Raw genomic sequence first — 27,942 nt, 5'->3', positions numbered from 1 at the left:
AAAAAGTTGTCAAAATACACAGAGCAAATCCAGGTAAACATTTAAAATTTATTAAACTTTTTGGTCAAAATAATTGAACAAGTATGTACAATCCCATTGTATTAGCTCTATTATGCATTTTAGGAACAAGGTCAAATCTAACACTTTAGTGACCCAGAAGTTCCACATTTCAAGATTTGCAAATAGTGTCACAACCAATATACAGTATAAGGGTTTGTTTGTTTTAATTTAAACTTTATTTGTAGAACCTCAAAGTTAGTTGTACTCACTAGCTTACTGTGAACAAGAGTGGCACTCTATGGACATTAATTGAGAGGGTAAGAACAGAGACATTTGACTGTTGCATATGCAGTTCTGATTCAGTAATCATAATACACCTTCATTTTAATAAAAACGGAGTGTAAACCACACTTCTGCATCTCCTTTCAGAAGCCCGAGGGATCTAATTCTTCAAAGAATTTCTAATTGGCAGGCACATTTTACAGAATGTAATGTTTAAATACCTGATGGTACTAAAATGTGCTGCATTAGCTTCAGGAAAAAATTCTCATTCATGCTAGCCTAGGGTGAAGAGAAGGTTGATGCATTTTAGGCCCCTTTGGAAAAAAAAAAAAGTACCTAAGGCTTAAAAAGAAAACAAAAACAAACAAAAAAAAACAAACAGTTAGCAAGAACAGGGTTATAACAAATGCAGGTAACACCAGCTTGTAGCCTGTGTTTTCTGACATCTTGGTGTTAAAGTCAGAATGTGCTAAGTATTAAGCTGTGTCACTGCTTGGCATAATCAAGATACCTTTTTGCTTGAACGGCGATGTGAAATACAATACATTATGCCAGATATTTAAAATAAAAGTGTATCTTCTTGACAAGTACTAAAAAGGTTAAAAAAACATAATGCACATAAGGTATGTCTCTACCTAACGTTGAGAGGCATCAGATAAACTTTATTTATTTATTTTTATCTCCAAAGAAGAACATTTGTTACACATTTTGTTTTCCCTTCTGTGCAAGGTGGTCATTTTCTGTTAAGGCTGTGGACATCTCTATACCAACCTTTTCATTTCTCCTACTCGTTATACAAATGGCATCTTACAAGAAAAAAAAATTGTGCAACTTAAAACTAAATGACACTTTCATGGAAACTCTAAATTTAGAATCTGAATTACTACACAAAAAAGTTTGTATTAGTCTGCCAAAATTTAATAGTTTGGGACAAACACTGTCAAATCTGCCCACTTTGGGTTATTTTGCACAATCCCAGTACATGCAATAAAAAAATAAAAAAACTGAATACATACCATCAGATTTAAAAACACTTTTTATAGTTTGTTATTTTATTAAGTGGTTTACACCAGAAGGTGTGGTTATAGATACAGTTGGTGAGTAAATATTCATGGAAACCTGTCTATGAACCCAACTCAAGACCTACCTAAGTGCTCAAAGGTAAAAACACCTAAGCCTAGATACAGGCCAGAGGAGGAATGTTTACAGGCATTAAGCACAATATATGTTTTGAAAGGCCCAAATATTACAGCAGAGAAAGAGCGCAAGAGATAGAAATTACATTTTTATGACAATTTTTCTTCTTGGGTGTTAAATTTTTGGTCTATAAACTGGAAAGGAAGGCTCAGACTTAAATAAATACATTTGTTTTGAGTTTTGGCCTGATTGAGCACTGTCCATCAATTCTGCTTCTAGAGGGTTTTTCTCAGAAAATTGCAACTGACACTCCACACCCCCACTGAAGGCAGAACTACACCATGAACTCAAAAAAGGCCAGATTCTCTCCTTTATCTAAAGGGAAGTAAGTGCATCAATGTTCTTCACTGGTAGGACAACAAGGCCTTCTCTTTTACAGATAACAACTGAGCTTAACTATGCAAGAAGACAACTCTGTCCTCAAGTAAGTCATCTTTAGTTAATTTTGTCCTGGAATATATACAAATTATTGGTGGCAGCTACAGCAATGATGTTCTCCATGGGATGCCATGCTGTATGAAGAATCTTCTTGTTGAAGTCCAGACTGTCAACACTTATTTCATCTTTCTTTCTTTTACCACCTGTACACACTTTACGCGGTTTCAAGATGGCACGAGGTTTGCTACTTTCCCTGGACGCTTCTAGAGTGATGTCCCGCCGTGTGTTTCGGTCAAACATTCTAAAGAAGTTGTTGTAAGATCCAGTCATGATAGCGCTGTTGAGAAACAGAAAAAAAGGAAATCTCAGTAGGCTTCCAGCAGTGGTATTCGATCCCTTTCTTCCATCTCTTACCCGCAAGGTGACTCAAATCAAATTCACAACCGGTATTTGGCACTACACTCTCTTCCTCTCTGATGCATGCTTGCTCAACTCTGTTGGGTATTTAGTGCTGCTTCCACTCTGTGAACTTCTCTTCCAGGTATTCTCCCAGGTATCCCTCCTGGGACCGGCTCTCAGCAGAGTCTTGGGCTTTGTTCATCTTAATGTGGGCAAAGCGGGCCTTCCTATTCCTACTCCATCCCTTTATCCCACTGCTCCAAAAGTTATAGCGGAATCAAAGCAACTGTAAACTACTTCATTTCATCAGACTATGACAAACAGAAGTGCTTTCCTTTGCACATGCTGACCATGAACATGCCAATGGATTCATTACAAAAAATTGTTCTGTTGCAGCAAAAGAAACCCTTCACTTGAGTATCTGATATAGCCCTTCAGGAACAATTCAGGGTTTCCATAAAGTACTAAATTTGCATTTGAACAAGGCAGGAAAAAAAACTGCGTCTGAAAATACTTTCATGTACCTTGTTTCCAATGAACAGTTTTTTTGTTGTCTTCACGGCACTAAAGAATTAAAGACTAGGAGCAGAACGAGATACTATTAACACAACATACATCTCGCAGATTGTACGGGGGAATGCAGAGCCAAAGAAATTTTTCCAAGGGAGGTAAGCAACACATGTTTTTATTTTATGTCATAATCAGATGATGTTGTTTTGATTTTTGTTTTTTAGAGATTAACTGGAGTTACTTGAAAAAAGTTGAAATAAGTGTCAGTTTCCTTACATTTTAATTTAGTGAAAAACATACACAGCTTCTTTTTATGCATTTTATAATGGATAATGGAAATATTGCTGAGAAGATTTTTTTTTGTACACTGATACAGTATAATTTTTCCCCCCAGTAACTCACAGCCACTTGCAACCTGGAGTTGACAGTAACCTGTTTTCTCTATTACTGTTTCTGCAGAAAATTAATTGTTAAGCAGCATCTAGCATTACATGCAACCTCGAATATCACTCCAATAGCAATGCGGGTAGATTTTACTTCCTCCCCTGACTCCTGGACACAGTTTGCCAGATTTGACTTCCTTGATCACTCAGCTCCTAAGTTATGTGGCAGATCTTTGGTCCTCCATTACTAGGCCAAAGCTTGTTTCACAGGATGATCCTGTTACTATCAAATCCAAACTGGTACCTATTCGTTTAACATCTTGAAAGCATTTGGTGGTGGACAAGTCATGGCTTTAGGTATTTCAGAAATAATAAAAATCCTACAAAAAAAAATAAAGGATGAGCCGCATAGGCAAGCCAACAAAAAGCATCCAGATAGAAGATCCAGATTTGCCACTATCTTACCCGGGGGTTCTGAAAACATTTTAATATGTAGCTAGTGACAAGACACACGCACAAATTGTGCCAGTAGAGTGGCTTTGCTATTTGGTTATAATGCTTCTGTAACTTGCAGGTGAGACAAGTATTTCCATGATTTACAACAGATACAAATCAGTATCTGTTTTAGCCTACAGAAAACAAAGATTTAATGTGGAAAATACTGAGTGCATGCTCTTGTATACCCTTTGAAAACTAATCTGAGTAACCTTTCCATGGCTTGAAATGGCCAGTGTTGACTACATAAAGCTTCAACAAGAATCCATACTAGAAACATACTGACAAAGGCTTATTCTACTCCTTCAACTGGAGGGTGGAAGATGAAGAATGGTTCTGTTTTACCCCAAAAAAGATTTCAAACATAAAAACCAAAAACAAATACCCACCACCACCAACACACCACGAAACACACCCCCTCCCCCAGATGATTTGAATTTAACTAATTACATCCTTAAAGCTAAATATCATGAGTTTTGGGACAAAATTAAATTCCTAAACTTGAGAGACAAACAAAGCAAAACAACTTACCTATCAGAACCGTTCCAGCAGCATTCAAATTTGTCAAAAATGCAGTCATTTTCATACAGGGAACAAAGCTTGCTTCGAAGATATTCATGAACCTTTTTGAAACATTTAAATTGATATTAGAGAGATTTAAAGAAAAAGAAGAAAAGAGGGTATTTAAGAGAACTTGAACTTCATACTTGATATGTCTCTACAGGCCTGTTTTCCATATTGAGATCCCAGACTTTAACAGAAAGGTAGTCTCTTGTCATCATGTATCGACCACTGTGACTGAATTTTACATCAGATATCGATGAGATTATTTCTGAAAAAAATGATCTGCTGCTAGGATCTTCAGGCTCTTCAAAAACTGTAGATAGAAGACAATTACCAGTGAAACCAACATCAAATTCTACAGCTTCCAACATTCTCCAGTACTTTGACAATGTTAAGTTACTAGTTTCTTTAAAAAAAAAAAAAAAAAGGTTGCCATTAAATTATTAAAAATAGTCTGTGTTTAAACAATGTTACATTCTAGCAATTTTACAACCATCTCCAGCATTCTCAGCTGGAGCACAGCATCAGCAAACAATTCACAGGTCTTAAGGGATGAATCAGAGAAAAAAGTTTTAAAAAAAAAAAAACCAGCATGTGTACAGTGAAAACATTACAACTGATCTACAAATTAAGTTGAACCACAGCAGGTGAAATTGTCAGCATCCAAAAAAAGATCTTAATGCACAACCCACATATTTTGAGACTACCGTATGACATACTTTTATTTAGATCTGAACAGAAGTTGTACAATGCAACCTCTTGAAAGGAAATATTAGCATCTACACTTGCCATGAAAAGTACGGTTTTAGAAAGCAGGAAGAAATATTGCTTAAATTGAAAGTCAATCTCTGGAGTCAGTATTTCATGACAAAAGCTATCCAGAATTACTTTTTTCATTTTTGAATAGACCCTTTTAACAGGATGGGTTTTAGTAATGAACAGTTAAAAAAAAAAATGCTAGTATGTGATTTAATGCAGTGCTAAGTCACACAGCTGAAATGCTTGGCACTCCACACTTCCCATTGCAGAAGTACTTCCCTTCTCCCAGGGAGAAATCCTGATCTTCACTATAGAAATCTTACCTGCAAGTATCAGTGTGGTAGGGTAACCCACAGGAATAGTAATGCCAATAAACTGTAGCTGTTACAGTAGCAAAAAGAAACAATAGGCTGCGTGCAAAGCACTGACAGTGTTCCCTTTGGTTTCAATAGAAAAGCTTTCCTCACCTACCTAAGTTTACATAGCTCAGCTGACCAAGAAGCATTCATCTTTCAGCCCTGGAAACTAACTTCAAACTCAGTGCACATTTTCAAGACTATATTCTATCTTAGGAGCTGCAAATGGTCACAAACTAAACCGATCAGCAGCAGCCGCAGCCCAGTTGCTAATGCACAAAGGTGAATAAACTGCCCTGAACTGGGATTTGATAAGCAGATACCTTTGAGAAGCACCAAGACTGAGTCTGGACAGAAGACAGGTCTCACTGGTGCCAAAAGCACTTGTTCCCATCAGTTTATGATGCATAAATGGGTAAACAGGAGCAGAGTCAGATCGTCAATTGTCTCATGCTACACTTCTGCTTGTTGATGGCCTAGAACAAGACAATTAAAATGTTCCATTCTACAAAACTACCACTCCTTACCTTGTATGCTCTTTACCAATAAGCAGAACTTGGCATATTTATTTATAAGCGAACACCTATGCGTTCTATCTTACATGAGAACAAAGCAAGACACCCAGAAACCACAGGTGCATCCTGACTTACATTTTGAATGCCTGTCACAGAGGGCTGAAGAGCGCATGTCACAGAGTCGAATAGTTCCTTTGCTACTGCTGTAGACAAACACGTTACAGTGATGAGGGTGGAACTCTGCAGCGGTGATCACTTCTGTCAGCTCCTCCATGTTAGCAGGCTTAATATCTACAATATCTGGGAAGGTTTTGGTAAAGGTGTGTAACACCTCACATTTGAATCATTGCTTTCAAGTAGCTATCTACAAAAACGTAGAAAATAGTGTAGGAAACCAGGCAAGATTTTAATTTCCACCATCAGCAATCTACACAAGTAAAGTGACCACAGAAGATTAAAAAAGAGCCATAACACCAGACCTTGTTGTTAAAAATCTACTTCAGGAGATGCTGGAGGTAACTGAAGACAAGTTGAAAGATGATACATATATAAAGAATCTGTTCCAAAACAAAAGCCCCTTCTATCCACAAAATCACAGAAAGAGGCAAGAATTAATTTGTATTTTTGCTATAAACTCTTATTTGCATAAAAAAATGTTAAAAAGAAAAAAAGGGGGTAAAAGATTGTTCTTACAAAGAAGCTAGCCTCCAATCCCTCGCATCAGCACCTACCAAAGATGAAACTTAGAGATTAAGCTCCCAGATAGAAATCTCAGATTCCTCCCAAACTTCCTTTTTAACACTTCTTACCAAATCACAGAATTGAAGGGGTTGGAAGGGACCTCCAGAGATCATCAGGTCCAACCCCCCTGCCAAAGCAGGTTCCCTACAGCAGGCTGCCCAGGTGGGTGTCCAGATGGGCCTTTTCTGATACTTTTTGAATAGATAAATGCTGAATATAGTTTCCTTACTTATCTAAAGCTTTAGATAACTTGCATATATGATCCTTTTAATATGTATTTCTGCAACTTTTCTTTTACTGCAGACTTGCCTCAGGAGGACATACTATTACAATGCTGGACAGACTGGCTTGCAAAAAGATTTGAATTTTTTTTCTACAGTTGACAATACCATTTGATATGGAAAAAAAAAATAACATTTCTCTTGGAGAAGACATTTTAGACAGTTAAGAGACCTTAAACTTTGAAAAGATCTACAGTAACACAGGATCTACTTTTCAAATCTTTCAACTTGTACTTAAAGTACAAACTCCACAACCAAAACAAGCCATCTACAACATTTCTACTGGTACTTTTTCACTGAAAGAATGCATGCACTCAGACTGAGCGAGAGCATCCTAATACACCTGCTTTCCCTGCATTAAGCCTCTAGATTTTTAAATCCTGTATTTTAATCCCTAGATTTGAACACCAATTCACAAAATTAAAGTGATTCTGTTAAACATACATAACTTGCGCGTACCCTAGTGTTCAAAGAGGACCAAAAAAAGGATACTAAAACTTCTATCTGTGATTTCTAAGTGCCATAGATTAATTCTTAGGTCATCTGCAGAAAGGTATGTTTCATGATCACTATTTACTGAAATAGAGTTTATGTGATAAGTATGTGCATTTGCAAATATCCTTCTGGGACTTGCTTCTACCATTAGGTCCATGGGTTTCAATATTGGCACCTGAAACATGAAAGAGAACGGTCAAGTTGGGCATAAAACTGATTTCCGATTCAGAAGACATTAATTTCACCCCACCTATTTCTGTTTTGCCTTACTGACACCCTCCCAACAGTTTTCCAACAGGAATTAAAGTTTATTATCCCCCTCCCCCCATTAAGTTACGGAGCACAGCTGCAACCCCCGAGCTATGAGATCCACAGCAGCACACTTCATCTAATGGCAAACACTAAGAGAAAAATTTGGATTTTCTGTTTTCTAAAAATAGATCAAGTTCTGACTGCCTTGGAAATCCTCAGAGCAAGAGCAGTAAACCAGGCCTTGAACGGTGCCTTGGCAGACCACTTGCACAAAGCCTCGGTCGCTGCCTTCTTTAGAAGTTACCTGCCGAACAAGGAAGCTTCGTGCCTCACCCACCAGAAAACAGTACATGTTTATCATGGTATTTCAAGATGATGTTAATTGGAAACAAGTGCTTAAAAACGACCTCTGTATCTTAGAGGGTGCTGGTGAAATTGTTAGGAAGTTTGCAAAGGACCTCCCCGATTTGTTCACTGAACAGTCGGGACGATTTCAGGGAGATGTAAACGCTCCATTTCCACAGCTCGCTGATAAGAGGGTGACGGCTTTACCCCAGCCAGGAGGATTAAGCTTCCTTCTTGCTCCTTCCCCAGCCTTGTCACTGACCAGCATGTCAAGAGTTTAATGTTGTCCATGGACGTTCCCATGCTGTGCTGTTGAACTGTGTGTACCAGAACACTATCTTACATCACCTAACCACGAGAAGTTATGACGCTGTTCAGGGTAATTTGTCTTCCTGAACAAGAAACAAATTAATCTAAGAGCTCTGTAATTGTTTTCACCATGTTTGTATCTTAGTGTTTACAGTATAAAAGGTCATTATTAAAATTAATCTATTACTGCTTATTAGCCAATCTTCCTATCTGACCATGAGTGTTCCTAGCTCCAACAATTGTCAGTTGTGAAACTGAAGATGCATTAACGTGAGTCACCAGGCATGGACCTGGAAGTGACAAGGCCTCCACACACAGGGCTGCTTCTCCTAAAGTCTGCTTCGTTACAAACCACTGGGGTTCTACTTCTGTAAGGCAGTATGGAGACAGTGCCCATAAGAGGCCAAGCTACGTATGCTCTAGATCTCTAAAACTTGATATTTTTAACATATGAGGGTAACTGTCAGTTTTTCCTCCCCCTTCTGCCAATCTTTTCTCACACTTAGTTCATTCCGTCACTCCTTGTACAATGATGTGCCTGGCAGGGTTTGCAGCTCAGCCCAACCTTCCTTTCCCAGAAGGCAGCAAAATTTGAAGACTAACTTCTAAGAAAGCAGTTCTTGCTTTTTGTTGCTCCCCCAATTCAGCCTGATGATTCCTAAAAACCTTACATTGTTTGACAAAGATGCCATCATGCTCATTGAGCAGTGCAGTGAGTACCAGTCAGTATCCAGCTGAACTGTTCTGGCCATATTCTGGACTTTCCATGTTCCCTAATATGTTGTCTACTCCTACAGAATGGCAAGGTTGGAGAAGCCCAAATTTTATCCCCACCTACTTCCATTGTATGACTTGTGTCCCTGGTTTTAGGTATTGTATTTGGAGCACTCAGTCAGCTCTCGGCTCCTACACTAAGTAGAAAGCTCCCTCCCAGAAGCGGTAACCTTTCCCAGCACAAGGCATTACGCTGATGTATACCTAAAGCTTCGATACTCAATTGAAGCAAGGCAAGAGAAGAAAAAACAATCCAAACATCAGCAGCAACAACATCAACGAAACAAAACCACAAAACCACAACAGCATAGTTCCTGCAAGTGTCAGGAGTGACAACAGCTTTAGAAGGAGTGAGAGCTTTAGTTCAATTCCTATTTATAGCAACAGCAACAAAAATAAAATCCATCAAAAATCCCCTACCCCCAAATGACTGCTTTGGTTTTGTGCTCATGCTTTAAAAGGTTCCAAGTCTGCAGCACTAACCCTACCGTAACATCACTATGAAGATGGAGAAATAGCAAGGTTCCACAAGTACATATACATCAGGTTTCCTGAATGCCCAGGGGCTGGCCTCTAACAAAAACACCTCTAAGACAATACTTAATTTTGATTGTTAAAAGTTTAAAATTTCCTATCCATTTAAAATATAAGGTGTTCCAAGAAAAAACAAAACAAAAAAAACCAAACCAAAACAAACAACTATTGAGAAGTTAGTATCTTAGTTTTGAAATTTGTCTCAAGTTTTCCAAAGGAACCTTATTTTATGATTTTAGAAATATATCTATTTCTATATAAAACCAAGTGCCTTTTTTAAAAAAAAATAAAAAGGCTATCAGTTACCCCGACCAAAGCACCATTTCTAATCTACACATTTCAGTTGACAACTCTGAACAAAGGTAAAGAAGAACATGCAAAAAGATATTTAAAGAGCAGAAACATACCCGTAGTGCTGTGATTCTGAAAGGATCCCTAAGTCTTCCATCTTCATCTTTTAAATTATAACCTTCGGCTCTTTTATCCCTTTCACTTATTTTCCATAATTTAATAGTTTTATCTAAAACCAACAAAAATTCACATCCTTGAGAATGAATTCAATTCAAAAATAAATTCCCCAACTGATGGGGTGAGCAGAGTGTGTTATTCGTCTATCTAGGTTTCTACTGCTTGCAACAGAAAGGATCCCACAACTACATAATATGAAATACAACCTTCCCTAGACAAACATGAAGAATTTTGCCTTCAGCTATATAGTTAAGCAGAATTATTACATTAAAAATAAATAGAAAATATGCACTTGGAGGGTGTGGATCGGAAATGCATAAAAGTATCATTTAAGGGAAGAAAAAATTAAGTAGATTTCATTTTTATTGTAATATAACATTTACTTTGGATAAAACACAAGTTTCTGTCTGACTGATAGAGCACAATGCCTACCATTCACCAAAATGATCCTCTGCAAGGGAAGTTTCACATGCTGCTCACCAACATTCAGCAGTGAGCCCACTACTATCTAACTTATTTTAAATCGACAAATGCTAGGGAGAGAAAACAAAAACAACAAAAAAAGAAGAGCTTGAATTAAATTAACTCCCTTAAGGAGAGAGAAGAGTCAGGCAGAGGCAGGAACTGAGGAGGTTTGCTGCACTGCTTTAGGATCCCACGTCCAAAGGCACGTACTTCCCAGCTCCTACCGGGGGCAGTTTGTCCAAATGCAGAAAGGGAGTACACAGAGTGAGAGCCTCAGCTAACTGGAAACAAACCTCTCCTCCCCGGACTACTACAGATATTTAATGTATGTAAGGTGACACACTTTAGAGACTGCCTTGAGTTTAGCTGGACTTTGAAATTAAATTCATCTGTTTTGATCCAAGTCCAGCAGCCAGAAGTCACTCCTCCTTCTGAAGTTTGGTTTAACAGAACACGCATCAGCACTTACAAAAGAGCATCTAGGAACAAGGTAAGAGGTGAACCAAGCTGCTAGGAACAAGCGCATCCCTCTGTCAAAGGCAAGTTTTTTTCATGCACAGTTCTGCATTTACAGTTACAACTTGCTCCAAGATGCATCACAATGAAACAGCGCTATAGTCCCAGCACCAACTGCTTCAGCAATACATGTAACTGCTAAGATGTTAAGGGGAGAAATTAAAGAAAATAATCTGAATGAAAAAATGGTACAAATATGCTCCTAGAGTGACTGTTGTCTTTTAATCCATAAGCTCTTCAAAGCACACACAGCGTTTTAGCATCAGAAGAGCACTGTAACCACAGAGTTTCAATTTCAAATGCTTTTATTCTAAATTCATCTGGGATCACAAAAAATTCAATTTCAAAATTGGGATGATCAAGTTAAGTTAATGTCAGCCTTGTGCTACAGTTCAGCACACTGGCAACACACTGACACTGAACGCATACTGAACAGCAGAGCACCGGGACATGTAAATTGAGGACGTGGCCAGCACACCCACAGAGCATAGCTCTGTGACCATGCCCGTGCTGGTGCTACTTCGTTACTTCTAAGCTCCTAAGTCAGTAATTTACAAGGTATTACAATCAAAACAGACACCGTGTAATTAAGGAAGAAACAAACAACCCCAAAACACTCCAGAAAAACCCCACAAGTGCATAATCGATGAGATAATATTCAAATGACATACAGGAAGGTCTTTTTTTGCAAAAATAAAATGTTCTTACCATTTGTAGACAGCAGGAAATGAGCAGCATTCTGTTGTGGTAACCACCTAATTTTATTTATTTTTTCCTCAATTTCTAGACTTTTCAAGTAGTCAAACTCAGGTTCATGACTCTGAAAGGTACTGTAAACATTATATTCTCCCCTAGAAAGAGGACGGCTTTTATTCTGCAAAGAAACATAATATTTCTTGAAGCTGATGTTACCTGGGTCATTAGAAATCGTACATACAAAGTAACGCCTAGAAATGGTCAATTAGAAAGTAAACTTTTCACAATAGGTCTTGCTGAATTTGACACATTTCCCAGAGTTTAACATCAATACAATGTGTGCAGACTTCCTTTTCAAAAGTAACTCTTTGTATGCAACTATTTGTCTACTTGTATCAAAGCACTTCAAAGAGGGGAGCTGTCTGCAGAGGAGTTCCCGGGTTCATGTGGAAGAGCTCTGGGTTACTCTGCTGCCCCCCAGGACATACAACCCAACCGGGGCAGAGAAATCAGCTATGTCCTAAATCCTAAACCACCAACTCCATGGGATCCATGGGATCAGTTTCTACACTTCACCTATCTCCTTTCCTTCCTTTCCAAAGCTCATTCCTCTGCTCATCACGGTATGACATTATACAGGGTTTGCAGACTAGCAAGTAAGTGTTAAAGGACAGAGGACATGGTGCAATTGAATGTTTTATAAAACCATGAGGGCACAAAGTCATATGAGCATTAGATCTAGCTCCTTTCCTACTCATTTTAAACTATGCTGTATCCAGAATTGCCATCAAGGCTCATAATTAAGCTCTGACAACCTTTTTCATTGTGAAAATCTGAAGGCTGGAATTACCACGTTTTCATCTCAGGCTTTCTGTAGTATTTGTTTTAACACTCCAAAGACTATTACAAGTGCACTAAAAACTTGTTTTGCTCCTCACAGCACCAGAAGACAGCTTTTTGTTATTCTTATTTGGCTTTTGTGGCACCAAGGAACAGAGATCAAAGTTGCAAGTACCTGCGGACCTGCAGTATCACATTTGAAGAAAATGTTATTGGGCTCTTCAAATAATTTAATATTAGATAGTGACTCACGTTCGGAGACCAGCTCCGCTTGCAGAGCTGCAGTGCCCTGAACGCCTGCAAAAACAAACTCCCCAAAGCACAATCGGAAATCACACTTGAGAAGAAGCAAGTCGCTTATTGCCAAAGGCAGGCAAGAAAATCAGCTGCCCAGGAAAAGCCCATCTTGCACATTGATTGACGGTGCGTTACTGGGGAAAAAATAGTAGTGACTCACGTAATTAAAGCCTGCTATGCCAACCTGAGGCTGCACAGGCAACCTTTGTTCTGACACTTGTATTTCCATGCTTGACTTTGCAACTCTGATAAGGTTTTGCACAGTTTTTTTTTTTTTTCCCTGCAATCTCTCAGAAGCATGGAATTTTAGTTAAGTCTGAGACTTTACATTACTTTGCTCTCTGTCACTTCACTTTTCATCATTTTAGATGGGATCCTCTCAACTACACTATTCTGTGTAGTTCTCTCCATTCCTTACCTAACCACCTATGTTTTGTGCAAGCTGTCTTGGCAGTGGTCTCACTCTTCACTCGTGTATTTGGTTGGAACAAACAGCTGCTTGGAACTGAAATAATGCCCTATGAGCTCAGGGCAGGGAGCCCAGCATTTCAGCCAGCCTCCCAAAAATAAAGCGTATGTAAAATTTTATAACTATCCAAAGTTATAGCCCAAGAATTACACTGTTTAAAATAAGTGTAAGATTTTATCATGTTTCTAGCATTATATACTTATTTTAGATTTCTCTTCCTCCTCTTCAGCAATTCCACAGTTTTGTAGATGACAAGAGAAAGGACTCTAATGCCCACCTCTTCCCTACAGTCCACACGTGCTCCCAGAAGACATTTGAATATTGCTGTGTGAGGAGTGTGACTTATTTTTTTTTAATACTACGAGGAAAAGACATGACAGCTGGGTTTTGAGTTACAGCACTGAGCACAAACAGCTGAGAGCCAACCAATAATAGCTCCACCCTGAACAAGCGTCAAGGAAGTCAGAGATCCTCAGCAGGTGGATCCTTTTGACCTTGGTCTCTGTGCCTTAGTTACGTCTACACAGCAGGCTAAATGATAAATGAGCAGTTGCTGTCTAGGTGTAGCTGTGTAACATTTCAGCAGCTTTTCCAGCAATGGCATTTTCATTTCACTGCCTCTCAAAATCCTCAGAGTAAAACTGATAAACCAGCTTTGGTGAGATGTTCTGTAAGTAGCGTCAGAGCAAGGATGAAATGCAAAATATTGGATGGCTAGTCCTTAACGAGCATCAGTCAAACCACACAATGAAAGGGGGATTCTGCTGGGAAAAAAGCATAGCACCTACAGAGCAGTGCACTTCATGCACAAACAAGCTGAATCACAATTCCACAATCAATTTTGGTATTTCTAAACCAGGAAAAGGTTCAAATTCTCATCAGTTCTTCAAGGGAAAGGACATACATGCTCTTTGGTGCTGGGGGAGAAAAAGGAATTGTCATGTGGAATGTTGAATGTAAAAGAAAACTCCACATTTCTCTCAGACACAAAAAGGCATGGAAACTGTTTTTCAGCAAAAGACTTGATCAGTAAATCAGCATTTAGTGTATTTTTTCCAATACTTTGGATATAAAAGGCTTGGCAATGTGTCTGCATTACTGAACGGGCAGGATACAGCATAGCATCATCTCCCAACTGATAGCGTTGGGCAGAGCCATCTGAAAATCTGCTGAACTACCGGAGGGGGAAGTCTTCGTACCCTCTGAACCAAAACACCCAAGTGTTCCTGGAGATGAAGCTGTTACCACTGCTTTTGATCCATAGGATCCTAAAGCACATCAGATATTTAATTCTTCAAGTTTTGGACCGTCTTACTCTGTTGTCTGTTGCAGCTTAACATGTGTCCTCTTTTATAAATCAGTTCCTTTGCATTGTTTTCAAAAACATTAGAATGTGTCTTACATCCACCTAAGTGTAAAGTTTAGGAGAAACCTCAAAAGCAATTCTACACTTATGAGACTCAGCATAATAGGTACACATAACGAACCCACTGTATTTTGCGAGGGTTTTTTTGAAAGCTGTGAGGGGGTGAAACCACCACCAGGCTACATTACCAAATTCAGCACGAGGCAGATATTTATAAATACGGCTAACATCATCTTCTGAGAAAACCACCCAACCATTTAAACTTCACAGCATGAGCAGATGAAGTGAGACTGTGCAACACAAGAGCAGCGGAGTAACAGCACTTTTGTTTTTCAAGTCACTGACCTCTTGTTCCCTTTGAAATATAACCACTCTGCCACCTTTGTCTCCTGTTGCAAGAAGATCACCAGAGTAATTAAATTCAACTGTTGAAATAATATCAGCTGTAAACAGAACAGAAATAAAATAGCGCTGTAATGTGGAAAGCAAATCAAGATGTTTCAAGACTTGAACACAAAACAAAATTACAATTCACATTAATGCAACAGCCCAACTACTTGACTTACATCATTAACATCCAGAAATTAACTTGTTTCAAAGCCCGTCAGAATTTATTTATTTCCGATTTAAACCATTCTGTGATTTCGCCATTTCTGAAGCTTGAAAGCCTTTGGTCACCAAGGAGAAGGCACGCTGTTTTAAGAACCAAGCTACGTATTCTACCTGCCACCAGCGACCACTGACCCACGTGGGCAGTAACGCCTGCCCAGCGCCTCCAGGAGCAGGAGCCGTGCCAGAAGCGCTTCGTTTGCAGCATCACCTTGGAGCAGCAGTGCAGCTCACACCCATCAGTGCGAGGTGCACGCCTGCCTTTCCCCAAGCTAACTATTTAGGTAATTCGTTCAGGAAGCTGAACTGGCCAAATAAAAAGAAAAAAAAAAAAAAAAAGAATTTCTGCCAGTCGAGCTCCGTCAAGCACCTCCACGCAGAAGCATCAGCATCTCTACACCGAACGAGGCAAGGGTGGCGGCAGCTGAAGGACAGGAGAGCCAAGTAAGAGGCTGCAGGACCTCCCGTGCAGACTGACTTAAGCTCTCTTGGACTTACACCTTAAAAAAACAACCAGTATTTATTCACCACTACATGCCACAATCTGTGGAGGTGGTAATAAAGAAGTAATTGCCATTAACAATCTCTAAATAAGGGGGAGGATAGGTAAGGACCTACAGATCTGTCACAGACTTCAGGCATATGGTACAGCAACAAAACGCTACTCACCTTAAACAGGTCAGTGAACTTTTAACTGTACTGGTGCTTGTTAGCCATGTCAACTTTCATTACATTAGGCAGGTAGGAAAAAAAGATTTGAAGCATCTGATGTCAATTAGTTTTCAGGTAGTCTCTAATTGCAAACTCTGAGACTACTTTCCTGGATTGATTTTGATGTGCCAACTTTAAGCTCCTTTGAATAATCCCACACCCCCCCCCCCTTTTATCAGGAAAATGATTAGGAAGTCTCATGAGTGATATCTTGAGAAAACTGATATTTCAGATTTTATTAAGAGATCCTCAGGACTCCTCCACCCTCCTGAGCAGCCCACCCCAGCGCTTGATCGCCCCCTCTGTGAAGAAATGCTGCCCACTGCCCAGTTGAAACCTCCCCTGGTGCACCTCGAGGCTGTCAAAGCTGTACCTGCACACTGGGCACAGCTGTGCCATTTTACACGCACTTCTCTTCATCACACCTCCGGGTTAAAATGACAAGTTTCAGGAGTCACACAAAACCTGCCCATTCCCACCCAAGTGCCATCTCTGCTCCTCTCTTTGGAAGGTGAAGGAAAACTGTCTTCTGCCTTGAGAATGAAAACAAATTTAATCAAGGCCTCTCACAGCAACCTGCAGAGCACATGTATGTGGGAATTGTGCCACTGTTTGAAGGCCAACTTATTCTTCCTACATGAAAATCGTGGGGAAAAACGTACAAGAACTGAAATTCAGCATAAACAGAACCAGAACACACACACACAAACCCTTTGTGTATGTGCTTAATATCACTATCAGCCTTTATACCGATCCACGTTAATTATTCCCACAATTATACGTTTGTTTGGTACCCAATACATGTCTAAATTGAGCAAACATATGAATAAGTTATTACAAACGGTTGGCTGGCTGAGGGGTTTTCTAGTTACAATTACCAAATACCATCACATAAAGAATTTTGCACTGAAACCGACAACGCTAGTGTGCACTGAGCGAGCTGGAAACGTAATCTGAATTAAACTCTACTGCAAGACTGACAGCAGTGCTAGGATTAAGAGAAGTCCTACAGCCTAGGATCAATCAGTAATGCACAGGAAAAAAAGGCATTTCAAGAGGAAATAGACTAAGGAAAGCTAAGGAAAGATACGAACAGCTGAAATAAGCAATCCAAAGTAAAGGGATTTGATAGAATAAATTCAGGACATTTTCAGCACTCTACTTAACATTAGGGTAACCCTTGAATTACAAAGTTTTACCAGTAACAAAACGAATATTCCACTACCACAAAATCTTAAGAGTCATTCTAGCACAGGTCGTTTTTATCCTGAGAGCTGAGTAAGCTGTCCTACCAGAAACAAATCACTCCTTAACACATGCAATTATTTCAACGTCAAGGAAAACACTTTCCTAGTTAGTTTCAGGAAATGATACTGATAACTTCTCCCAGGTACACAAAGTATCTACCCACATGATTTGCTCAAAATACCCTGTGCACCTTTTTTTGCTTTAATGGGCATGAAAAGTCAACAAAACTAGTCTGCCAGCTATTATTTACCAGCAGTGTTCCCTATCCAAGCATGATCTTCAGTTCCCTCACCTTAAGCCCTGTGGAAACACGCTAACCCACAGACACTGCTGGAATTCCACATTGTTACATAAAAGGACAGGGAGAAGAGGGTAAACAAGATGTATAGATAAAATGACCGTGCCACTGTGAAATGTCTTCTTAATTAATTGGAAAATTCACACTAAAATTTCAAATCATCCTTGAAACGCTATGTTAGAATCTACTACAAATATGCCAGATGGAAATAGGTACGTGGACAGTGCGCTTCAGGAAAAAAATAGAAGATACTTGATGAAAGTTTGTAGGTTATCAAGAAAAACTGAATTTATGAAGAATTAACTTTCTGTTGCTTAAACAGCACTGTAATTTTTTTGAAGTATGAATCAAACCCACTTTTCCCTATAGGACTGTTTAACTGAAACATGTTTAACCCCAATCCCCAAATTCCATCAGGATTCTCAGCATTATTCCAAAGTGTATAGAAGAAAACAGTAACAAAACTACAGATAAACCACAAAATCCATTTGAAAGCGATCACTCTGTTCAGCTCAGTAATGTTACCCACCTACATTTGCTTTGCATTTTGAAGACGGCTCAAAAATTTTAGATAAAACAAAGCAAGCCTTTGCAGGCTCTTAATCATCACATTAACTTTGAAGCTTCTGAAGGTTTTTTATTTTACATCGTACCTTTTTCTGTGCACAAGCACCAGCCTACTTCCTGGCAGAATATTTCAGCCTTTTCTTCCTACTACCAATGTAATTCACGATAAAACACACAAATGCTTCGGAAAGCACGGTACTGCCTCAGGTACAGCATCCTAACACACTCTTCTCCTACACAAGGCACCCTTGTGATTATATTTTGGAAGCAGAGGTGTGCCCGGCCTCCTTCCCTCCAGCTTTGCTCCCCGTGGCTGAGGCGCTCTGCAAGCAGCCAGGGGAGCCTGACTCCTGTAAGGCAAGGAGAGCAGCAAGACCTGCGGATTTACAGTAAGATGCGTGTCTGGCAAGATTTCCTTACAGCCATGAAAAATTAATGTTTAGTTTCACTTTTGGAAAGAAGTTCTAACTTGGTTATGGCCTGCACGCAGAGCAGGAAACTCCCAGTTGTTTCCAAAGCTGGTGCATTAAAAGGAGCGTTGGGTGAAAGGTGCTGACAACCAGACTGATTCTGTCCACTCCTCAAATGTAAAAGCACTGAGTGCTTCCGTGGGTAGGCAGTGACCTCCAAACATGCTGGAAGGCTAAAAACATCCATCTCTATAATAACGTGGTGGAAAGCATTCCCAGTGACTCAGGAGCCCGTCCTGTAAGCCTTAACACCAATTTCATAACTTCGTATTAAATGCTCTAGGTCATAAAAAGGCTGGGGTTGGAAGGGACCTTACAGATCTCCCAGTTCTGCCCCCTGCCATGGGCAGGGACACCTCCCCCTAGGCCAGGCTGCTCAGGGCCCCATCCAGCCTGGTCCTGAACACCTCCAGGGACGGGGCAGCCACAGCTTCTCTGGGCAGCCTGTGCCAGTGCCTCACCCCCCTCTGAGCAAAGAATTCCCTCCTAACCTCTAATCTAAATCTCCCTTCTTTTAGTTTAAACCCATTCCCCCTTGTCCTGTCATTACCTGATTGATCAAAGAGTCGCTCCCCACCTTTTTCATAAGCCCTCTTTAATTATTGAACAGCTGCAATGAGGTCTCCCTGGAGCCTTCTCCAGGCCGAACAGCCCCAGCTCTCTCAGCCTTTCTTCATAGGAGAGGTGCTCCAGCCCTCTGAGCATCCTCGTGGCCCTCCCCTGGCCCCACTCTAACAGCCCCACGTCCTGGTGCTGGGGGCCCAGGGCTGGACGCAGGGCTCCAGGTGGGGCCTCATGAGGGCAGAGCAGCGGGGGACAATCCCCTCCCCTCCCCGCTGCTGCCTGTCAGCAGCACTGCTGGATATTGCCTTCCCCGTATCCCAGCCCCTGCCCTGAGCCCGGTGAAGCTCTCCAGTGTCAGCCCTGCGGTACCCTGGGCTGGCTGTGCCGGGGTGAAAGCGGGGATGACAGAGACCAGCTGGTGTTACAGCCCCGAGGACAGCACGGCAAGCTGGGGCCTACGGGCTGATCCCACAAAGGGCTCCCGCTGGGTATTACTGACACCGGTATCAACGCCTTGGCTCTCTGCTTAGGCATCTAAAATAGATGTCTAAAATTAGCTACCACGAACTCTTACTTTCTAAGCTGGCCACTCCTGCTGAAGCCTGAAGAACCCCACAGAGCGCAGCTCTCCTGGCAGGCCGTACGGCTGCACGCTGCTTAGTGCCGGCTGCTGGACACGAGCAGCATCAGCTTCTCTCCTTCCTGAGAGCTATTCCAACACTTCTGGTGAAATCCCACTTAATGGACAAGGCAGCAAAACAGCCCCCATTTTCAAACGTTACCTAAAAAGAAGGACACTTCACATTCTGAGGGACCTTGCCCATTACATTTTGGGCAATGTAAGGAAACAGCTGCACGCCTAGCTCAGGCACTACAGACACACATACTGGCCCACCTGCCTCCTGCCCCTCCCCCTGAAAACCATTTTAATACACAACACCTCAGTCCGAGGTCTGTCCTGGGGATCCAAACAAGCAGCAGTTTTTGAGGACCATGAGGCTCTCTGGAAAGGCTCAAGCTTTGAGAGGAAGTGACTGGACCTGGCCCACAGCCAGAGAGCTGGCACAGCCCGTAAAGGAGATTAACAGAGCAAACTAAACATAGAAAGAACATTTCTGTGCTTGCAGTCAAGATCACACACCTTCCCCTACCCCGTACCCTGTGATTCTAGGGCGCGTCTTGTTCCACAGCCGAAGGAAGGTCCCGGAGACACTGCACGATCACCTGCTCCCAGTGAAAGGGAGCACGTGGGGGGTAACTACAGGCTGCGTGCTCCGAAATCAACTTGGAAAGCAGAAGCTGGGACGTCCCTGTGATGCTGTGCTGAACCGTAAGACCTGCCAGCACAATGAGCAGAAACCTCCTCTGCAACAGGCAATGCCAACACACGGCCTCATGGCACAACTGCTGAGAAATGTGGCCAGGGCCCAGGCAGGAACGGCAAAGAGGCAACGCTGCAGAGCAAACACAGGAAGAATCAAACAGAATCACCAAAAGGTCTGGGTTGGCAGGGACCTTACAGCCCACCTGGTCACACCCTGCCCCCAAGCTGCCCAAAGCCCCCAGCCCAGCCTTGGGCACTGCCAGGGATGGGGCACCCACAGCTCCTGGGGCAGGGTCTCGCCACCCTCACGGGGAAGAATTTCTTTCCAACACCTAACCTAAACCTACCCTCTTTTAGTTTTAAACTGTTCCCCCTTGTCCTGTCCCCATCTGCCCATGTGAAAAGCCTCTCTCCAGCTTTTTCAGAGGTCCCTTTATGTACAGGAAGGCCACTACAAGGTCTCCTGGAGCCTTCTCCAGGCCAAACACCCCCGGCTCCCTCAGCCTGTCCCCACAGCAGAGGGGCTGCAGCCCTCCGAGCATCCTCATGTCCTCCTCCGCTCTGTGTCCTCCTGGGGCTGGGGGCCCGGAGCTGGATGGTGGGGCTCACGGGGCAGAGCAGAGGGGGACATCCCTATAGGCACACCTGCTTTGTTGCAGCCCAGGGTACAGCTGGCTTGCGGGGCTGCCAGCACGCACTGCTGGGTTATGTCGAGCTTTTTGTCCAGCAGAACCCCCCAGCCCCTCTCTGCTGGGCTGCTCCCAATGAGAGAGAATGTCATGCAAGAACGTAAAAAGAACCAGTAAGATTAGCAAAGGAAAAAATATACCCAGAGTCACATTAGAGGGCAAAAAGTAATCAAAGAAAATGAATAAATTCGAAGCCTAATGCCTGTTAAACTGTTAATAAGTGATTAAAAAAAAAAATGCATCCGAGCTGCACAAGTGACAGATACACAGTGCCTCCCGAGTGCTTGTTACTTGATTTGCATTTACTGCAAGAGAACCCCCCGCTCGGTGTCACAGTGTCTGTCTGCACCAGAAGGGCTCTGGGGTGGGGCGCAGGGAGCTGCCCCACGGTTTAGCAGCTCCTCACCCCATGTTCCCTGCAGCACCACAGCAGGCAAAGGCACAGAGCTGCCAGCGGGCCCTCCTCCCACTGCCTACTTGTCGGGGCAGGCAATGCCAGCACAAGTTCAGTTACTGCGGGACTCTGGTCACCAGCTCTGGCACTCCCTGCCAGTCCTCAACAACTCCCCTCCTTCTCCTTCCTGCTCTTTTTGCTCATCTGCTTCTGGCCGAACGCAGATTCTGCGTACTGCACCTGCCACAACAGGCAATGGCAAGGATTAACACTACCTGCAGGTAGGATGGCCTAAGGCTGGCATGCTGTTACTGTAATGCCCAACATCTCCTAAAAGACTGAATTTCTTCCAGCTGTAAGTGCTGCCCACTTCAAGTATCCATCAGATCTAACGTGTTGGTTTTTCTCCTTTAATACTCGAACACCTTGCAAAATGGCTTGAATTGCCTTTACATACCCAGCAGAACTTAACTCAGTGCATAACAAGCCTGCTTTTTGCACTACTGGAAATCCCTGAATAGGTCAGAGGTCAGCCAAGGGCTCGGGGAGGGCACGCGAGGCGCTCAGCAGCAGCGCAGCACGGGGCACTCAGAGCAGCAGCAGCAGAGGCTGTCTGGAGCCAGCGCTGTGGCTGAAGGCAGTGCACAAACACGAGCCCTTCCCTCGAGCGGCTGCCAGCGCTGGGTCCTGCGGCCAGGCCTCGCTAAGGCCCCGGGCCCACGAGGGGCGAGCAAGCAGGTAGGAAAGCAGCAAGGTGAGCTGGCACCCTGCTCCCAAGGCCCATGCCAAAGGCCAGGCCGCCCAGCACCCCCAAGCAGCAAGTTAAACCTATTTTAAAGTGACTAAACACCCCGCAGCTCAGCGAGGACAGTCAGTGCAACCCCCTTCTTTACACAAGTCTGCAGCTTCCCAGCAGAACCAAGCGCAGCGATGCTGCAGGTCCTTGGAGCCACACCGAACCCATCTCCACCGCGCTCACAGGGCATGTGGCTGCCCCGATGTGTTCATACAACACAAGGGCAAACAGTACCTTGTTCACTTGTACATCTGGGCTTCCTCGCTGTGAGAAGCCACGATCTAATGATTATGGGAGCAGAGAAAGAACTAGAAGCTTCCAAAAGCTCACTAACACAGCATTTCCCGCTCACACCATCTTGCTGCATCCACGGTTACTCACACAGTAAGGCAGTGCAATTTACTGTCCAGTGGCATAACACACTGCTCCTACTGTTGGCTGATAGAAGTGGAATTCAAAAGAGTGCTTATTATTAAATCCCACTATCTGAGAAGACCGTTTTTAGGGAACAGCTTGTTGTGAAATGAAGGGTGGAGATAAATTCTTGGCTGTGGGTTCCACGGAAGAACAGAAGTGGTCTACCTAAAATATTAAGACGACTTTCTCCAGCAGAAAGCCACTATATAACATGGGCTCTGGTCAAAACTGTTTGCAAAAATATTTATTTCTGCCCACAAAAACACCAGAGCACTTCCCAAAGCTGATGTAACATAATTGTGTGCATTATACAGAACACTCTGTACAGCACACAACACAGGAAAGATCAAGGAAACTATCAAAAACTTTGGTCCCTGCAACAAGTGGTGCCTCTTCAGCCTATTCCACTGTCCTTCTAGGAACAAAGATGTGGTAAAGCTGCGAAGGGATCAAGGCAAGAGCACACCACAGCGTGCCACCATAAAACAGTGATGGGTGCAGCAAGGGAACAGGCCCGTGAAACCTTATGCTTATGGCAAAATCCTTTTTCAAGAAAGGACAATCAACCAAAAACCAATCAAACAAAAAAGACAAAACAAAAACAGCTTAAAAGCTGACTTTCTGCCCCTTCCCAGTAATAAGCAACATCTTCAGGTATAAGCAATTATTTAGGATGAAAGGGAACAATCCATGTGGCTTAATAACAACTCTCTCACATTGGTTTCTATTTCTTACATAAAAGAAAATCTTGAAAGATAATAACCAGTTTTGTCATTTCTTCCATGCAATTGTAACCAGATGTCAAATAGCTGTAGCTCTTTTGGAATACCTACAAGTATATACACACACATATATAATGGCACCATCATGCCAGAATCAGCTTTAAAAACAACAAAAATAAGCCAGTTCAACTCCTGAAGATTTTCAAGTCACTTATTTGTAAAGACAGGTAAACACACCATGTTTTTAAAGCACTTGTCTCCAGACCTGAGAAAAATTGCAGGATTATAGTCCAATATATTTTTACCAGATCGGGATTTTCTTCTCTGCTTGTATTCTGCATTCTCACACACTTGTGAGGTGGATTTACTTCTCTTTAGGCTCGTCACCATGCTAAGTAACCACCTTGTTGAACTGATGATAACAAGGTATCCTTTAGTTTACCCCCGCTATCAAACTTACTAACTGGAGAATTGAAAAAAGAAAACAGTATTTTTCTTTGATCTCTACATGCAGATAAAAAAAGTCTTTAACGAGCAGAGAATGCACTACAGCAGCACAAGTTATGTTTGTAAGCCAGTGACAACTCCTAACATCAATGACAACTTTTTTTTTCCCCTGAAGAACAAGAGGAGTTCTGCTCCTGTGAAATACCTTGCAAGTTAATGAAAGGGAGCTTCTAAGGAACTCTCCTCACTTACAACAGGTCACCAGGTATGCCATTTATTTGCAAAACCTGGCTTTACGCTCAGCTCCTCCAGAAAAACTTCAAATACAACACTTAGATGAAGTCTTCAGCTAATGAGGCTGTGAGAAGAAAGCAATACTCAGTGGAGTAGCCATACATTAAAGCTGCTTAAACCTGGAACAGGAATCTATGCCTTACCGATACTGAATTAAAACAGCATTTGCAGAAGGGAACAGTCCATCACAATTCAAAAATCCATACAGGCTGCTTTGAGGGGGGAGGGAGGAGTTAGAAGCAAAACCCAAAGAAATTCCAGCATCAGTAAGGGGAAACCCAGGATCTCCACAGCATACAGGTTCACGTTCTGACAACGATCAGAAACGCCTCCCAAGCGTGTCCAACTGGTCACTAGCACAAGTCAATTAGGAAGATTTATAGTACCCCCTAAATATATATATATTTATATGCACACTGCTAATTACATCCAGAAGCAGTCATGGATTGTATGCAGTGCATGTGTCCCAAAGGAATCTGGGACTATCTGTATATTATTTAAATAAGCTGTTTCACATTTTGCTAGAAAAAAAAAAGAAAAAAGAAATCTAGTATTTTTTGAGCAAGCAAAACAAATTAAACACTGAAATCACAAAAACAATTAGGTCTTGGGTAGCACAGAAATACCCTGAAGCCTTTATTTAGAAAGCCAATTTCTACCAAAAAAGGTAGTCCAAGAACAAAAAGTTTCACAGGCAATCAGTTTTCATAATCCCATGGGTTGTTTTTTTTTTTTTTTTTTTCTAACAACCAACTTACAACACAAGTTTAGACTACTACTGCCCGCCACCCCCAAAAAAAGGTTAAACTTGTTGCCATCCTCAATACTATTTCTTCAATTCAGTATCTGTTTTTAATCCAATCTTCCTCTTCCTCCTTCAATCCAACTGAACTTTCCTGCTTTAGACAAATACGTATTTCAAATCCTGGTGTATTTTCCTGATCTTTTTATATGGCCAATCTGGCCATTACAACCACTGGTGTTCTATTTATTTGAGCAGAGCACTGTGCAGGTTTCAGAGATCACTCACTGAAGAAACTGGTTCCGTACACAGAAAACAAAGAAAGAGAACGATTTTCTATATTAATGACTTCGAAAAAATCCTGTGAATAGAGATGACAGTTGCAAATCTAACTATAGCAAACAAAAATATTAGCAGGGTTGTGACAAAGCAGTACAGCTGAGAAAGCTGCCGAACACAAACCGTATCCTGGAACTGCAGCTCAAAAGGAAGGGGGATTCTGGTTACATTGCCTGACTAACAGGCACCTTAATTTCTACTGCTGAATGAACTGTCCCTAGGAACATTCAGCAAAAACGTCTGCATTTAATACAGCTGACAGCTACTTCATGTTATCATTTCAGATTTCTTTTACAGAGCTATTTTTTTCACAAAATGGGGAAGAAAAAAAGCATTACAAGAAGGCAAGTTTTCCCCATCACAACAACATAGATGGAACTCAGTGGCTGTACACAGTATTTGCAGCAAGGCTATCCCAGGTCAGCAGCAGCACAGCCACTACATTTAAATGTGGCTTGGGTAAAAATGTTAGAAAAATGGTGATGAATGAATATCTCCGTAACTGGGAACAAAAATTTAGCCATATAATAGTATTCTCACTGCATACTGCAGAGTCAAATTCAGACAACTACTAGCAAATAAAGCATTCACTCTGTACTCAAGTCCGATATCAAAGCAAAAACTAACAGGAAAAAAAGGGCAGAAATCAAAATATAGACAAAATCACAAAATCTGTAAGCAGTTCTCATACTACAGTAGGAAAACAAAACTAGCACCAATTCAGTATAAAGCAGGGGCTAAATGCTTACTTACATTGATTGCCCCAGGAAAAAAAAAAATTCCTCCCGTGTAACAGTATCACACACAATCTGCAGTCCCCACGCCAGGAAGAGTTGTGTTAATAAGGTACATGTGGGCAATTCCAGGACAGAAGTGTTGGAGCACTACCACCCCTGCTTCCTCTCAGCATGGCTCAGAACAGAGAGCTTTCCCCTCTAATGAAGAGCTCGGCCTTGGTGATGCGGCTCATCAGTAATCTAAGTTCCTCCTTGAACAGCCCTGCTATGCACTTAAATAATTAAATGGCTTTAAGACATTCTGGTATTTCAAAAACTGAAAGCTTTCCAGCACTACACAAATTCTTGTTGCTCAGCTGCTGACAGGGAAGTAACGTGCTCACAGAAGCACATCTTACTCATGGAGAACTGCAGTTTAGTTCCACAGTGAGAGAAACTGAGAAAAAAAGACTATTTGGGAAATTCACGAAGGCTACTTAAACGTATTTTCAAAAGAATTCTGGGCACTTCAAAACAAGAGTGCGTGGCGCAAAACACGCTTAGTAGAAAATAAAAGGAGGAAAACAACAGCCATGCCTGAGTACTAGGATCTTGAGTAGTTTTCATGTCTGTTCCTCCCAGAGCTCTTATTTTGAATGGAATGCCAAAACAAGTGGCATGAAAATGAAAACACCGTCAATGTTATTTCCCTGCAGCAGACAGTAAGAAAAAATATTTACTGCTTCCAGTAAAACTAAAATACACAGCCCATGAGGACCACACACTAGTCATTAGTTATTTCACTTAACGCCGTAGATACAGCACTTGTAATTAACGCAGTAAAAATCTTACTAAGCAGCACAGAATTATGTTCTGTGCTCACTCCACACCGCCCTTTCTAAGCAGTATCACAGAATAACCTGTGGAAGGGACCCACAAGGAGCATCGAGTCCAGCTCCTGGCTCCACACAGGCCTACCCAAAAATCAGAATTCAAGAGTCAGGATTCAGTATCTCCAGCCTGAACAGTTTGAACACGGAAGATTCAGAGAGAAAGGGTCTTCACTTCGCATTTAGGAACTTTGTGTCATTTCTACATGCTACAGAGAAACGCCCCCCAACCACTAAAGCCCTTTTTTTGTACTCAACCCCACACACGATGGGCTTGGCAAGTTTCAGAGATGGTGCAGAGGCGCGCCCATGCCCCCTAGCTCAGCATCCCTGCTCGTGGCCTCCCCACCAGGCCACGAAACCTGCCCCCAGCCCTCACCCCCCCCCCCTCCCCATGGCGCACCCCCGGCAGCGCCGCCCGCTCCCTGCGCCTTAGGAGCGAGACCCGCGGGGCCTGGCGCGCTGCGGGCTCCTTGGGCCCCGCTCCGTGCCCCAGGGCTCGGTCACTGCCTGGGGGGGCCCGGCCGGGCCCGCTGCCCCCTCACCTTCCGCCACGTCCTCGTCGATGGCCCCCTTCACCTGCGAGAAGCACCACTGGAAGTCGTTACCGTTACCGCCGCCGCCTGCCACCCCTACGGGGAAAGAGACCGCGGTCAGGAAGGGAAGGGAAGGCAGAGAAGGGAAGGGAAGGGAAGGAGCCGGCCCTGCCCCCTGCCCCCAGCCCAGGCCGCGTCCCCTCAGCCCCCGGCTCCCCGCAGCGCCGCCTCCCGGCCCCGGCCCCGGCCCGGCTCGCTGGGCCCTGCCCGGCCTGCAGCGGCGGCGGCGGCTCCCGGGGAGGCCGTGCGGCTCCGAGCCTCGTCCCCCACCTGCCATGGCGCCCGGTGCCGGTGCGGCGGGGCCGGGGGAGCCGCGGGGGGAGGCGCCGGGCGGGAGCGGGACGGAGCCGGGGCGCCGAGCGGCCGCCGCGGGAGGCCCGGCGGGGAGGGGAGCGGAGGGGAGGGCCCGGGCCTTTCAAAATG

The 27,942-nt window shown here is 42.7% G+C and overlaps 1 protein-coding gene across 1 annotated transcript; it reads right to left on the bottom strand.

Moving 5' to 3' along the window:
* Nucleotides 1–28: 28 nt before the first annotated feature.
* On the bottom strand, nt 29–27,942 carry PPP2R2D (protein phosphatase 2 regulatory subunit Bdelta). Its single transcript, XM_084526838.1, has 10 exons — nt 27,790–27,942; nt 27,469–27,555; nt 15,032–15,129; nt 11,727–11,892; nt 9,977–10,089; nt 7,353–7,530; nt 5,974–6,138; nt 4,352–4,521; nt 4,176–4,267; nt 29–2,194 (listed from the first exon to the last, which is right to left on the bottom strand). The coding sequence occupies exons 1-10, from the start codon at nt 27,794–27,796 to the stop codon at nt 1,915–1,917; spliced, it is 1,356 nt and encodes a 451-aa protein (XP_084382964.1). The 5' UTR covers nt 27,797–27,942; the 3' UTR covers nt 29–1,914.

Source organism: Aythya ferina, assembly GCF_964211825.1.
Source record: "Aythya ferina genome assembly, chromosome: 7".
In the NCBI taxonomy this organism is placed as follows: Eukaryota; Metazoa; Chordata; class Aves; order Anseriformes; family Anatidae; genus Aythya; species Aythya ferina.
This window is presented reverse-complemented; position numbering and strand designations above follow the sequence as displayed.

Excerpts from the sequence above, each read along its gene's own strand:
- PPP2R2D (XM_084526838.1), bottom strand. Across the intron at positions 10,090-11,726 it reads TTTCCTGCTGTCTACAAATG|ATAAAACTATTAAATTATGG; the intron begins GTAAGAACATTT and ends TGTTGGTTTTAG. Across the intron at positions 4,522-5,973 it reads CTGTGACAGGCATTCAAAAT|TTTTTGAAGAGCCTGAAGAT; the intron begins GTAAGTCAGGAT and ends TTCTATCTACAG.